General features: G+C 33.3%; 1 protein-coding gene across 2 annotated transcripts in view; it reads right to left on the reverse strand.

Annotated features, from left to right (window-relative positions):
* LOC117684422 (uncharacterized) overlaps positions 1–13770 on the reverse strand; it is a 339336-nt gene that overhangs the window by 300511 nt on the left and 25055 nt on the right. For both annotated transcript variants that reach the window (XM_066067796.1, XM_066067795.1), the window contains exons 11-19: positions 13200–13377; positions 12738–12953; positions 12331–12501; positions 11795–11968; positions 10590–10760; positions 5372–5494; positions 4951–5154; positions 4613–4807; positions 4313–4519 (exon numbers count right to left, since the gene is read on the reverse strand). In XM_066067796.1, the coding sequence (XP_065923868.1) occupies positions 4313–4519; positions 4613–4807; positions 4951–5154; positions 5372–5494; positions 10590–10760; positions 11795–11968; positions 12331–12501; positions 12738–12953; positions 13200–13377 (1639 nt within the window). The remainder of the gene's footprint in view (positions 1–4312; positions 4520–4612; positions 4808–4950; positions 5155–5371; positions 5495–10589; positions 10761–11794; positions 11969–12330; positions 12502–12737; positions 12954–13199; positions 13378–13770) is intronic.

The raw sequence follows: 13770 nt of genomic DNA on the forward strand, positions 1-13770 counted from the left end.
TGATAGCTTTGTGTCTCAATCACTTACAGTGACAAAAATCTCGAAGACATCAAATTTGTAAAAAGGAAAGCTACATAGAGATATTCGAGATATCTCATTGGAAGTAAAATTTATTTGCTAAATTAACATTATATTAATGACATATGTAAAATTTCATACTGATATTTTTATTTTATGTAAAATGAATGAAATATGAAACAAGAGGCCCATGGGCCACATAGCTCACCTGAGGAATAATAGGTATGATAAAATCAGCTTAATGGAGTCATAATACAAACAATCTGGACAATGTACAATACAGTACCCGCACCGTTATTTTTTACAAGATAAACGATAGGATAGGATTCACGCACGATAGGATAGGATTAACGCACGATAGAACAGTATACACGCACGAAAGGATAGGATTTACGCACGATAGTACAGTATACACGCACGATATGATAGGATTGATACACAATAGGAAAGGATAAACGATGTTCATGATAAACGTATGGTCGCTTTTAACGATATTTACAAACAAACTGAAAATGGCACAATTTGAGAGAGAACACGTACAAATAAAGATTTACTTGGAATTTCTTTTTAGATCGCCGCGAATATTTCAGCCCGAGATTAAATCACTCAGAAAATAGCGGGTTTAATTATATAAATCCAACTCTTGTTTAGAGTAAATATAAAATCTGTCATAAGTACATTTCTTTCTGAATAAGAAAATGATTCATTTAAAACGAATTATTACAGACAAGTTAAACAAGATATCTGTGAGCCAATGCTCACTAGTGATACCCCCGCTCTGATGTGAATATGCAAAATAAGCAAAGTCGACATTTAACAGAAAGCTGGCATCCGATTGGTACAGAAATATATCCTACAATATGGCATGCCTAAACAAATAGTGTGTTAAAATTTCAAGCATCTGCGATAAATAGCTGCTGAGAAATCTTTGAGGAAAATTTGTTTGAAAATTTTGGCTAAAATAAACAAAGTCGTCATTTAACAGGAAGATGATGTTCGATTGGTACAAAAATACATCCCACAATATGGCATGCCTTAACAAACACTGTGCAAAAATTTCAAGCATCTCCGATAAATAGCTGCTGAGAAATCTTTGACGAAAATTTGTTTGAAAATGTTGGCAAAAAATAAACAAAGTCATTATTTAACAGGAAGTTGACGTCCGATTGATACAAAAATATATCCCACAATATGGCATGCCTAAACAAATAGTGTGTATAAATTTCAAGCATCTGCGATAAATAGCTGCTGAGAAATCTTTGACGAAAATTTGTTTGAAAATTTTGGCTAAAAATAAGCAAAGTCGTCATTTAACAGGAAGTTGACGTCTGATTGGTACAGAAATATATCCCACAATATTGCATGCCTATACAAATAGTGTGTAAAAATTTCAAGCATCTGCGATAAATAGTTGCTAAGAAATCTTTGACGAAAATTTGTTTGAAAATTTTGGCAAAAAATAAACAAAGTCGTCATTTAACAGGAAGTTGACATCTGATTGGTACAAAAATACATCCCACGAAATGGCATGCTTTAACAAACACTGTGTAAAAATAAGCAAAGTCGTCATTTAACAGGAAGTTGACGTCCTATTGATACAAAAATATATCCCACAATATGGCATGCCTAAACAAATAGTGTGTTAAAATTTCAAGCATCTGCGATAAATAGTTGCTGAGAATTCTTTGACGGAAATTGGTTGAAAATTTTGGTTAAAAAATAAGCAAAGTTGTCATCTAACAGGAAGTTGACGTCTGATTGGTACAAAAATACATCCCACGATATGGCATGCCTATACAAATACTATGTAAAAATTTCAAGCATCTGCGATAAACAGTTTCTGAGAATTCTTTGACGAAAATTTGTTTGAAAATTTTGGCAAAAAATAAGCAAAGTCGTCATTTAACAGGAAGTTGACGTCTGATTGGTACAAAAATATATCCCACGATATGGCATGCCTACACAAATAGTGTGTTAAAATTTCAAGCATCTGCGATAAATTGTTGCTGAGAAATCTTTGATGAAATTTGTTTGAAAATTTTGGTTAAAAAATAAGCAAAGTCGTCATTTAACAGGAAGTTGACGTCCGATTGGTACAAAAATATATCCCACAATATGGCATGCCTATACAAACACTGTGTTAAAATTTCAAGCATCTGCGATAAATAGTTGCTGAGATAAATGCGACAGAAATTTTTGTTACGGACGGACAGACAGACGGACAGACAGACAGACAGACACACAAGGGTAAAACAGTATACCCCCTCTCCTTCGGAGCGGGGGTATAATAAATATTTACGCAGATACACATTCCGCGTACGATTTGTTAACATTGTTTTCATTATCACTCACCCTAGCTGATTGCCGAGAACATTTCAGCCTGAAATCAAATATCACACGGAAAATAACAACTCGGATTTAAATTAAATATAAATTATATCATAAATAGTTTTGTTTCTGTAAAATATGATGCAACAAAATTATATTGCATAAAAGTTAATGTTTACGCAGGTATACACTCAGGCGTACGATTTAATATATTCGATTTACAGGTAAATATGTTACCTTGTTCCTAAGAACTTCGTTTTTCATTTTCAATGTTAACAGATATGATTTACATATAATATTGGTTAATTTTGATCAAAAAATTTAAAAATAATATAGTATGATATTGTATGATACTGTATCATTTTTGATACATAATATGATATTGTATCATATGAAACAATATTATTTGATACAACATTGTATCATATCAAATGATACAATATTATGTGATAAAGTAAAATATTATATAATACAATATTATATTATACATATTATATTATATGATACAATAATATATTTTACAGTATCATACAATACAATTTCATGTAATGTGATAATATTTCATATTATAAACCAATATCATATTATACAATATCGTATGATACGATATTATATAACAGTATCATATTATACAATTTCATGTGATATAATTCTATATTACAGAAACTAATATCATATTATACAAAATTGTATGATACAATATTATAGAATATACAATATAAAATGAAAAAACGCCTAGAGATATGATCATTTTCTATCAATTCTGAAAACTTTATGTAAATCTATCAAGTCATCACTGAGAAATCTTGTGGACAAAAACTGGGGAAAAAATAATAACTAGAGCAAACCTCGTTGCAAAGCAACGAGTGGGTCTTCCGTTAATTTCGGAAGTAAAGCAGGAAGTTCCTGTAAGAAGCAGAGCTCTAAGACCAATAACAAGAGTAACTGAAATAAAAAAATGAAAAAAATCGAATTATTCCTGGTACAACTTAACAAAATACGAATGATTTTAAGTACGACTTAACAAAAACCTTTCCGATTTCAAGAACGATTTAACAAAAAAAATCTCCGAGTATGTTCAAGTACGATTTAACAATTATTTTTGGTACAAGTTAATCTTACTTTGAAGATTACACTATTTTTTAAACCAAGGACGCGGAATAAAAAATTCCGGAAAAATCAATTTTTAACCCCAATAACTCTGTAATTCATCGTCTGATTTTCAAACATTTTTCAGTGATATGTTCAGCTTATTAAGCTCTACAAATTACATATACGTTTTTAATTTGATCAAAAAAATTAATTTTTCGAAAAATTTGAATCATTTCCGGTTTCGACCGGAAGTAACGGATTTTTTATTTCCGGCCCTATTACAGAGGTAAAATGACAAATTTATTACCGTTCAAAATTTCAAACCTGTATCTTAAAGTATTTTTGAGAAAAGTCCCAGACAAAATGACTTTTTTAAATTTTTAAAAATGACGTCACGTCAAAACTGAGGTGACGTTCTCTTTAAAACTTTTACATCTTTGAGGGACGCTAACGTGCTAAAATCTCTAAAAATTTCATTAGAATCGGTTTTAAACTTTTTGAGTTATGAAGCAAAAAAGGAGTCAGAAAAAAAAGAAAAAGTATAATAATAATAAAAAGAAACCGAAGAAAAACAAAAGGGTCCTACGTTGAAAACGGAAGACCCTTATAATAAAAAACCTTACAATCACTATAAGGTCTTCCGTTGGAAACAGAAGACCTTAAAAATAATAAGAAACACTACAATCACTATAAGGTCTTCCGTTGGAAACGGAAGACCTTAATGAGAACCCATAGAAAAACAGTGAGGTGTTCCGCTGAAGACGGAAGACCTTAATAAAGAAAAAGAAACCGTTGAATAACAAGAAGGTCTTCCGTTGGAACGGAAGACCTTAAAAAATTATCCAAATTACAAGTACAATGTAGACTAACTCACCTTCACATTCATAAGAAGCACCATAGAGGGCGTAAGTATTGGTTTTCTTGTCAAACAAGCACTGTTGCTGATTGACAATTGTGCCCTTCCCTGGGACATCACACGTCATGTTCAGATAGTCCAAGTAACTGACCGGGTTTGTGGTACTAAGAGTGGGGCGATTATTTAAGTTCAGTGTATTCAAGTCACTCACAGGGCAGGTTGCCACTGAAATTTTAATCAAAGTTCAAAGGAAAAATTTTTACAATAAAACTTAATCATTACAGGCACTATTTAATGTGATGTAATTCTATCACTGACCTGAGCACTCCAACAGATTTGTGGTCTGTGAAGGCGTCCACTGCCCGTCTGACCCGCAGGTGAAAGTTTCTTCTCCTCTAGACTTTACATAGCCCAAATCACACATGAACGTGATCTTGTCCATGTATCGATGTATTGCACGCTTTGTCATCAGCATCGCATTATTAACCACAGCAGGCTCAGAGCAGTTTCGACCTTTTGGGGAAAAATAACAGAAAAATTAGCATAAGTTCCTTTTGATTTTTCAGTTGATTCTAAATACAGAACTTAGAAAACTGTCCAGGTCATATTATAACCAAGCAGGTACAAGTAGTATCTTATCTATGCCTAACACTCACGAACACAGCTATGTCCAAGATGATAAACATCTCCTGCCTTGTTTCCATCATCTGGAGACTGAATGGTATAGCCAGATCTACCATCCACATCAAACAGAACATATCCGGGTTGGTCACACGAGCAAGTGTAGGACCCAACAGAGTTTGTACAAATCTGAGAGCATCCGCCATTCTTTGGACTATCAGCAGTGCATTCATCAATATCTACAAGACAGAACAGAGTTCTCTAAAGTAATTCTTGAATGAGACCTTATTATAGTCTATATTCATTCAGGATTATATTTTTTTTTCAGTTGGCATCACATGTACTAATACTTGCAATTAATTATTCATAATTTATTGAAGTTCATTTCCAGTCAGGCTGTTAAAATCTACAGCTTACATATGCTATATTTATTTGTTTATATAAACTTATCCTCACCGTCACACTGCCGTTTGTCTGCATTCAGTTTATAACCAGCATTACAGGTACAGTAGAAATAGCCTTCTGTATTGATACAGTTCTGAGAACACCCTCCGTTTGTTGTATCACATTCATTTTGATCTAAAATCGAAAAAAAACCACGTTTTAAACCAATGTACATGTATTTAATTTTACATGCATTGTAACTTCCATTCTTATTCACAGAAAACCATGTGTGTTTGAATATTATATACAGGTCCACTACATAAATACATGTACCAGGGTATAGCAGCTGCTGAATACGGATATGATACCATAATTATCATACCTGTTAACCTTTCAAAGCTGCTATGTGGGAGAATCTCCCCCTTACCAACTTGGCTATGGGGGAGATTTTGCGTAAACGACGTTTTTTCACGTGAAAAGCAAATATATATTAAAAATACTGTTAGATACCTTATTTTACCATTGTAATTAATGCATTTGCAATCATTTTAAATTTTATTATTTCTATGACTACCAGTGTGCAATTACAACTTGTGTTGCTGTACATGTTCAGAAAACTATTATTTTGTTTGCATGGTACAATACAAGAAGTCAATAGTGCCACTTTTTATATGAAGTCTTTCTATTGTTCAGTATTGAACCATCACTGCATGCTGACATCTAGGGTAAACACAGAAAATTTATTTTGCCTATTTTGAATATGCAGTGAAACCCAGTTAAGAAAATACCAGAAAATAATATTCATTAAAACTATTTTTTTTCTTATATATAGGATAGATTTTTAATTCACAAAACAATTTTAACATGTATTTCTCCAGTATCATTAAAAAATGATCTCTGTTGTAATGTCTATAGCATCCCTGTAATTCATTATACCGGTACTATAAACTTTAAAAACTCTTGTGAAATGCTTTTACACTTTTTCCTCGAGCTTCACTTTATTGGTAGCTTGTATAAACACTCCGTGTTCCAAACTCACTTTGATTTTTACCGACCGTGCTGGCCAGACAGAATTAGTCACGACTCACTGCACGTGGCTTGGGTGCTTTACCTGTGCACCTGTTAAGTGACACCACCGGCTGTTATTGTTTTCTTTGGTGTTACAGAGTAAAATCAAGATGTTTTAACCTTTCACTTATTTTTTTATAAGGCCTATGCATAACTAAATACGTAACTGATTTAGGTCAAAACCGGAAGTAATCGTAAGAAGTAAACTGGGCTATAACATGTCATACTATGATCACGGTAGACAGTACTTGGATGGATTTTGATATATTCAAGCTACACAGCAGCTTTTTGAGTTCAAAATCGGAGAAAAACCCGCAGTGGATGTTGAAATTTGCATGTAAAGATTCAGAATGGGGGGGGGGGGGGTAATGGGGAAGACAAATACGATTGCGGGAGAAATTTGTCTCCCGCGCGGGTGATAGGTTGGATGCGGGAGATCTTAGATTTTTAGGCCGTTTTGCGAGAGTCTCCCGCGCAATGCGGGAGGGTTAACAGGTATGAATCATTAAAAATTAAGTTATAAATTGGTATTTACAGTCAGACTTCGTTATATCCAAGTAGATGGGACTGGTTAAAAAATTAGAGATATCCAAGTTTATCCATCTATCTTCTGAGTAAATTTAATTAATGCCGACATGTTCTATACAGGTACATTAAAAGTCGCACCTGTTTTAAGAGGCCACTTGTTGGACAATGACAAACTGGTCGCTTAAGACAGGTGGCCTCTTATTCCAGATTTCAAATTAGTGAAGAAAAAAAACACGAGTATAATCATTTTGGCTCTATTGCACAGATTTATAAATAGCATCTGTATGGCAGTGTTCTTGGACTCGGTGAATGCACAGCTCGGATTGCTGAATAAACAGTTTGTATTAATTTTAAATGGCCTTTTTAATTCTATTTATCTATCAGGTGATTAAGAGCAAAACATTTTCTGCTAAATATTCCCAAACAATTTTCAATTGATTAAATGCAGTAAACAAACAAAAGTAGTGTTTCCGTTCAAAAGCTATGTACTCAATTACAGTAGTAATACAATGTTTCACCTCTTAAAAAAGTGTCAAAATTCCATTTGGATGTATAATAAGCACACCTTTTATTCTCTCAAAGAGATTATCTAGAACAAGAGGCCCATGGGGCCACATCGCTCACCTGAGCAACAATTGGCGTTCAAAAGATATTGTGCCATATGGTCCCTCGGTAGAATAACAAAAAATAAATATTGTCAAGTATTCGAATTTTACAATTATTTTTGCATACACGTAATCTTTGACATTGTACCTTCATGAAATACTATTTTTTACCAGAATAAGAAAATCCTACGCAAGATATAAAACTAAACATTTGGTAGGGGTACACTGTTAAGTTGTTAACTTCCAATTCCCTATATTTTCGTTCTGCCCCCCCCCCCCCCCCCCACACACACACACTTTGTAAAGCGATCAAAATATATGAGAGCATATAGGTACATTTGTTTCATCAACTACTTACTTGTTATTGTATTTAAAAAATATATATAATAGTTATTGTATTTTATTTAAAAAATCCTTCATGTATAGATGTGAAGAAGAAAATTGTACCTCAATGTGCTCAATTCCTCAAATTAAAACATTCAAAAATTTAATTTGTTTTCCATTATAATAAAATGACTGTTATTTACCTCGCATACAAACCAGGATAATTTTCCGCTGTGATATTTTCTTAGGAATAGCGATAATTATTTTATCCCCATAACAGAAATGTGTCAAAACTATGGAAACTGTTTTAAAGATGTCGTTTTTATTTACTCGTGTCTGAAAAACTATCAAAATTGATGTAGATTTCACATTATTTATTGTATAATGAGGGGACCCCAGAGAGTAGGTATATACAGAATATCATTCTTTTATTTTTTTTGTACAAGTATTTAACATACTCTAATTCATATAGAATTTCTAATGTTCAACCAAAATTTCAGCGTCAATCGTAGAATTATAAGCAAGATAGAGAGCTCACAGTTTCCCTAGGTTTGAGTCATATTTTGTTGACATGACTTTATTACATTCAGCTTAAGATTTTTAACTTGGTATTTCCTATTCACCATTAAAAATGGAAAAAAAGAATGGCCTAAGATTTTCAATTCTTTTATTCACTCAAGACCAGTTCATTGGTATTTAAGGTTCAAAATCAGTTTATACAAATGTACACAAACACAGTCAAGGATCACATGTACAGTAGGAGTAATAATGACGAAAAAAGGTTAAGTTTACAATACAATAAGTTGTTAAAATTGGTTTCTGGAAGAACAGACTTTGAAAATTTTCTTAATAAATATTGACAAATCTTTTACTTTTTTAATCTTTAGTTTTTAAGATCTGTGTACAAACATAGAATTGTGAGCAAATCTCTGTATCTTAATTGCTTATAATTCGAAGCTTAACACTCAAATATGGTTAGTAAATAGAAATTGTAAACAATTAAACACAAGAAACATGCATGCACTATAACAATTAAAGAACACAATTTATTTTTTCGAAATGAATCATATATACACATGTATATATACCTACATATTTCCTTCAGCGATATCAAACTCTATTTAAACTGAATAAACTCGAGAAAATGCCGAGCATCGATCTCAACAAAACCTATTGCATTAATCTACCATTACGCAAAAGATAATGCCGAATTACCGATAGAATGAATTGTATTTCAGTACTTTTTTGATACATCAGATTTTGCTTAATTTGCGCAGGTAAAGAGTTAACTGTTTGATCTACCGAAGTCTCTGTTTGAATTGATACGTAAAAATCACGAAATACGAGAGTTCCCAGGTTAAATTACAAAGCATAAATAATGAATACGAAACGAAAATCAGTCCAAGCTAACACCAACGTCATGTGTGAAATCTGTCAACGCATTGAAATATTTAGCCTCAATTTACTTCACAAAATCGGCACCAATATATTTTGCCTGTTTCAAAAATTTCCCTTCATACACGAACTGTTGCATAAACAAGCAAATTCATCATAGTCAGATCGACCCTTTTTCGTATAATGTCATGGCTGCTTTAAACAAAGAACCTCGTTTTAGAAGTATGGAATACGAGTCTTGGTAAAATGGGTATGCAAACCCGGGCCGTGGCAAAATAAAAGCCGGGGTAGATCGGCAATCGTCAATTCCAAATACGCATTATTTTGCGGCAATATTTACAGCGAATACAAATATAACTGGTCCATCAAATATCCTGAAATTTTAATGAGATTGGCAGATTAATAACTGCCAATCTTTTGTTTTGACCAGGCCAAGTCTTGCCTACCCATTTTACCGGATGCCGAACGAAACACGCCTTTCCTTTATCATTATTTTCGTAATAACTCAGATTTGAAACTGAATTAGACCTTAATTTTTGCAATTTATATTTTCCTTCCCATAAGGATAATTTATGCTAAACTACGTTGAATTTGCCTCGGTAGTTCTTGAGAAGAAGATTTTTAAAAATGCACCCCCCTTTTTCTACAGTTTCAAGGTTTTCTCCGCTTTGAATACAGATCGTACTTTTATTTCTGCAATTTATATTCGCCATCCCATAAGGATGCTTTGTGCCAAATTTGGTTGAAATTGGATAAGCGGTTTTAGAGAAGAAGTTCAAAATGTAAAAAGTTTACAGACGGACGGACGGACAGACAGACGGACAGACGGACGACGGACAAAATGTGATCAGAATAGCTCACTTGAGCTTTCAGCTCAGGTGAGCTAAAAAAGGTATTATCGAAAATTACTGTACATGTCAAGACTAGCGATTTATTAACATTGAAATGAAGTATATAAATACACGCAGATATATAAACTACATAAAACTGGTGTTATAATCAATTATCTCATTAAATCTCAGGAAACATCAAATAACACACTCAATTATTTGTCATTAACTCATTATCAGCTGTCTAAGTTTGGCTTATCTCGATACGGGGTCACATGTCAGAGTCAGAAGTCATGTGACAAAACAGACAAAATGGCCATTTAAAACGGGCATGTTGAAACTACGGGACCTAAAAATACTGGCCGCTGGCTGCGTTACTACAGGTGGCCGCTTAAATGAGTTAAAAAATAGTGGAGAACTAAACAGTCGGGATTGAAACTGGCCGTTAATAGCGAGTGGCCGCTGATTAAAGGTGGCCGTAACAGCAGGTGTGACTGTATATGGTTGCATGAATATACTGTCCGGTAATCATTTTCATACCAATACAATTGGGCACAGCATCAAAATTCCTGTCATCCCCACATGTAATGGTGGCAGATCCATTCACAATGTATCCTACATCGCAGGTTACCGTCAGAGTTTCTTGGAACTTAGGCAAGGTGGAAGAGGACACCCTGCCATTCTTTATTGCAGGAATGGGACACGTTGTTTCTGTAAAAAATTTTAAAGTTAAAGAGACAGTACAGCTGAAAACACATGTGTGAATAACTTCAGATTTACCTATTGTATAGTTAGGAAATAAGAAATAACGTTAATTGTAAAAGTTGAAATACATGAAAATCCCTTTCACATACTTAATTAACATAATTATGAGCTTCCGCAAATTCAAGGGTCGTACAAACTGGAGTAATCTTATTTCGTTTATTTGTACCACGTGGACTTTGATTGACAGTAATTGACACTGCTTAAATCTACAAGATCTTCGTCCCACTACGGTCATCATGGAAAACGAGGTTAAAGCGATTCCCTAAATGAAACACATCCTTTCTTTCTCGATAATTTATAAATGTTTTACAAATTCAGGTTCATTTTAAAATGAATAGATATATATATATATATGTCAAATAACCCCTCAAGGGGCCTCATTTATAAAAATAGATTTAGGTTGTAGCAACTCCTATGATAAACACGAAAAATACATGCTTACAAAATAATAATTGTGGTTATTTTAAAAACTTTGAACAGTTTTTACCTATGAGAAGTAGAAAAGACATATTTTTATCAACAAACTTGTCCAGGAAATTCTTCGCGAGCCCTGCATGTGTTTTGTTTACAGTAAATACGCATGCGTAATATTATAAAAGGCTGAACCCCGAACACATTGCAATGTATTTATGTGATAAGGTTATACGCAATTATTAATTTTAATGATATAATTAGATTTATTGCACGGAGAACTTTGTAATTTACTGAAAGTTTATACATTCATGAGTAGTACAAAAATACCAAACCCGATCGGAAAATTTTTTCAAGTCGGGTTTTTGATAAGACGCCCCATACTGTCTCTTTAAAATTATTTATTTTAACCAATTAAGAATAGGCTAAACTGTAATTGCTGTGATAGATATATACATGTGTACCTGAATTTATATATTATTAAGAAAATGACATAATGTTAAGAAATCACACAATAGCTCTATGTCAAATCAAACATAAAACAAATCTATATAGCCATCTATACATACTTATACACTTAGGAGCTGAAGCTGTCCATTGGCCTGTGGACTGACAAAACAAGATTGGTGCTCCAATCAACTGGTACCCGGCGTTACAGGTGTAGTTAACAATGGCAGCATACTGGTCGCCGCTGCTGGAGAGCTGGCCATTGCTGATGGTAGGCAGGGCTGGACAGTTAGCAGCTGGGGATAGAAATTAAATTAATAGGTCATCATTTGTTACCATCAATTGCAAATAATCATTTGTATAATTCTCACTTGAGAGGAATCATTTACTTGATGAACTTCAGCTGAATTATTTCCCTCTTCTTATACATATATTTACAAAACATTGGTTACTGCATACATAAAAATTGAACATAATTAAGTATAAAGAGGTATCAACAGTCCAGAAAGTTTTACAAAACAATTATGCTTCCATAAATCTGCCAAGCTTCATGCAAACATATTCACTACTGCACATCTTTTAAAATGAAAAACTTAATTTACATGCAGTTTAATTGTTAAAAAATTCAGTGTTCGGAATAATGAATATGGAGACTTACAAACACACTGTGGCCTGCTGGTCCACTGATTGGCCTGACACGTGATGTTGGCAGAACCCAGCAGAGAGAACCCTGGGAAACAGGTGAAGGTCACAAACGATCCAAACACGACACCACTGGAGTGTGAAATGTAACCATTCTCAACAGCCACTGGTTCTCCACAGTAATTGGCTATTAATAAAATGCTTAAAGTTATTGCATCACTGGTACATGTGTGTACTTGTAAATGTGCATGGTCATGAAATATTACTTTGTGTTGTTGAAAATAAACTCAATAAACTTAAATGTTTTGATATTTTGTCTACCTGACATTGACATTGCTTTAAGGTTAGTTGTTTTATGAGAACACTTGAAGTCACACATTCAAAAATTACAATGTGTAAATTAGTCAAAGGTTACATACTCACGTTTACATTGGGGAATTGTACGAGTTCTCTGCTCAACCAACCATTTTCCTCCATACATGCATTTCATTCTTAGTGTGCGCAAATTTAACTCATCAGAATGGAAGCTGTATCCATTTTTACAGTTAACAGTGAACTCGTTGTCAAACTGACGTAATTGTACAGCTGTCTGTGAGCGGTTCACCTCAGAGGCTTCTGTCAAACCAGGGTCTGGGCAGTCTTAAAAAAAAAACCTCACATACTATTATTGACAATATATAAAACATCCTTCAATCTTTTAATGGAACTTTTAACATCAAGCAATCATAAAACTAATTCTTTCTGTAAAAAAGAGGATGTGTGGGGGATGTGCTTGAAATTATAAATCTTTTTTTTTTTTCTTTCCTCAAACAGAATTGCCATAATTAAATTATAATATTTTGATGGTAAGTACAAGGTTACCACCTCATAAATTTAAATTCTCACCAACAGAGTAGAGAAGTCTAAATCCTTTCTTGTTTGTGATAGCAGTAGATTTGAATCTGATGAACATTTTCCCATTGGGACTGTGAAAGGGCTGATCATTGGATAGAGAGATGGTCGTGAACCCAGCTCCTGATCCATGGGCAGCAATTCCGGAATCATCGGTAGTACCAGTGTATACCTTAAAATGATAGAGATATATATCTACAAACAACAATTCATTTATTTGTGAGGTTATGATCTTGCATTACACTGCTTCATATGTTTTTGATTTTATTGCTCAAAAAGAGGATATAATGGTAATTTGTAACTTGGGGTAATGCTAAATGTAATGGTAATGCATTGCAATGCATTACATGTTTTCAAAGTAATGCTAGTAATGTGTAATGCCACAAAATTAGCATTACAAGTAATGGTAATGTAATTCATTACTTTCCAAAATCTAGTGTAATGCTGGCATTACATGGCATTACTATGCATTACTATGCTTATTTGTGCATGTTCACTTTAAAAAATGTGATGAATAAATGAATAGTTGAAATAGAATTTGATTAAATTTATTTTTAAAGAAGAA

The sequence above is a fragment of the Magallana gigas genome, chromosome 7 (assembly GCF_963853765.1).
Source record: "Magallana gigas chromosome 7, xbMagGiga1.1, whole genome shotgun sequence".
In the NCBI taxonomy this organism is placed as follows: domain Eukaryota; kingdom Metazoa; phylum Mollusca; class Bivalvia; order Ostreida; family Ostreidae; genus Magallana; species Magallana gigas.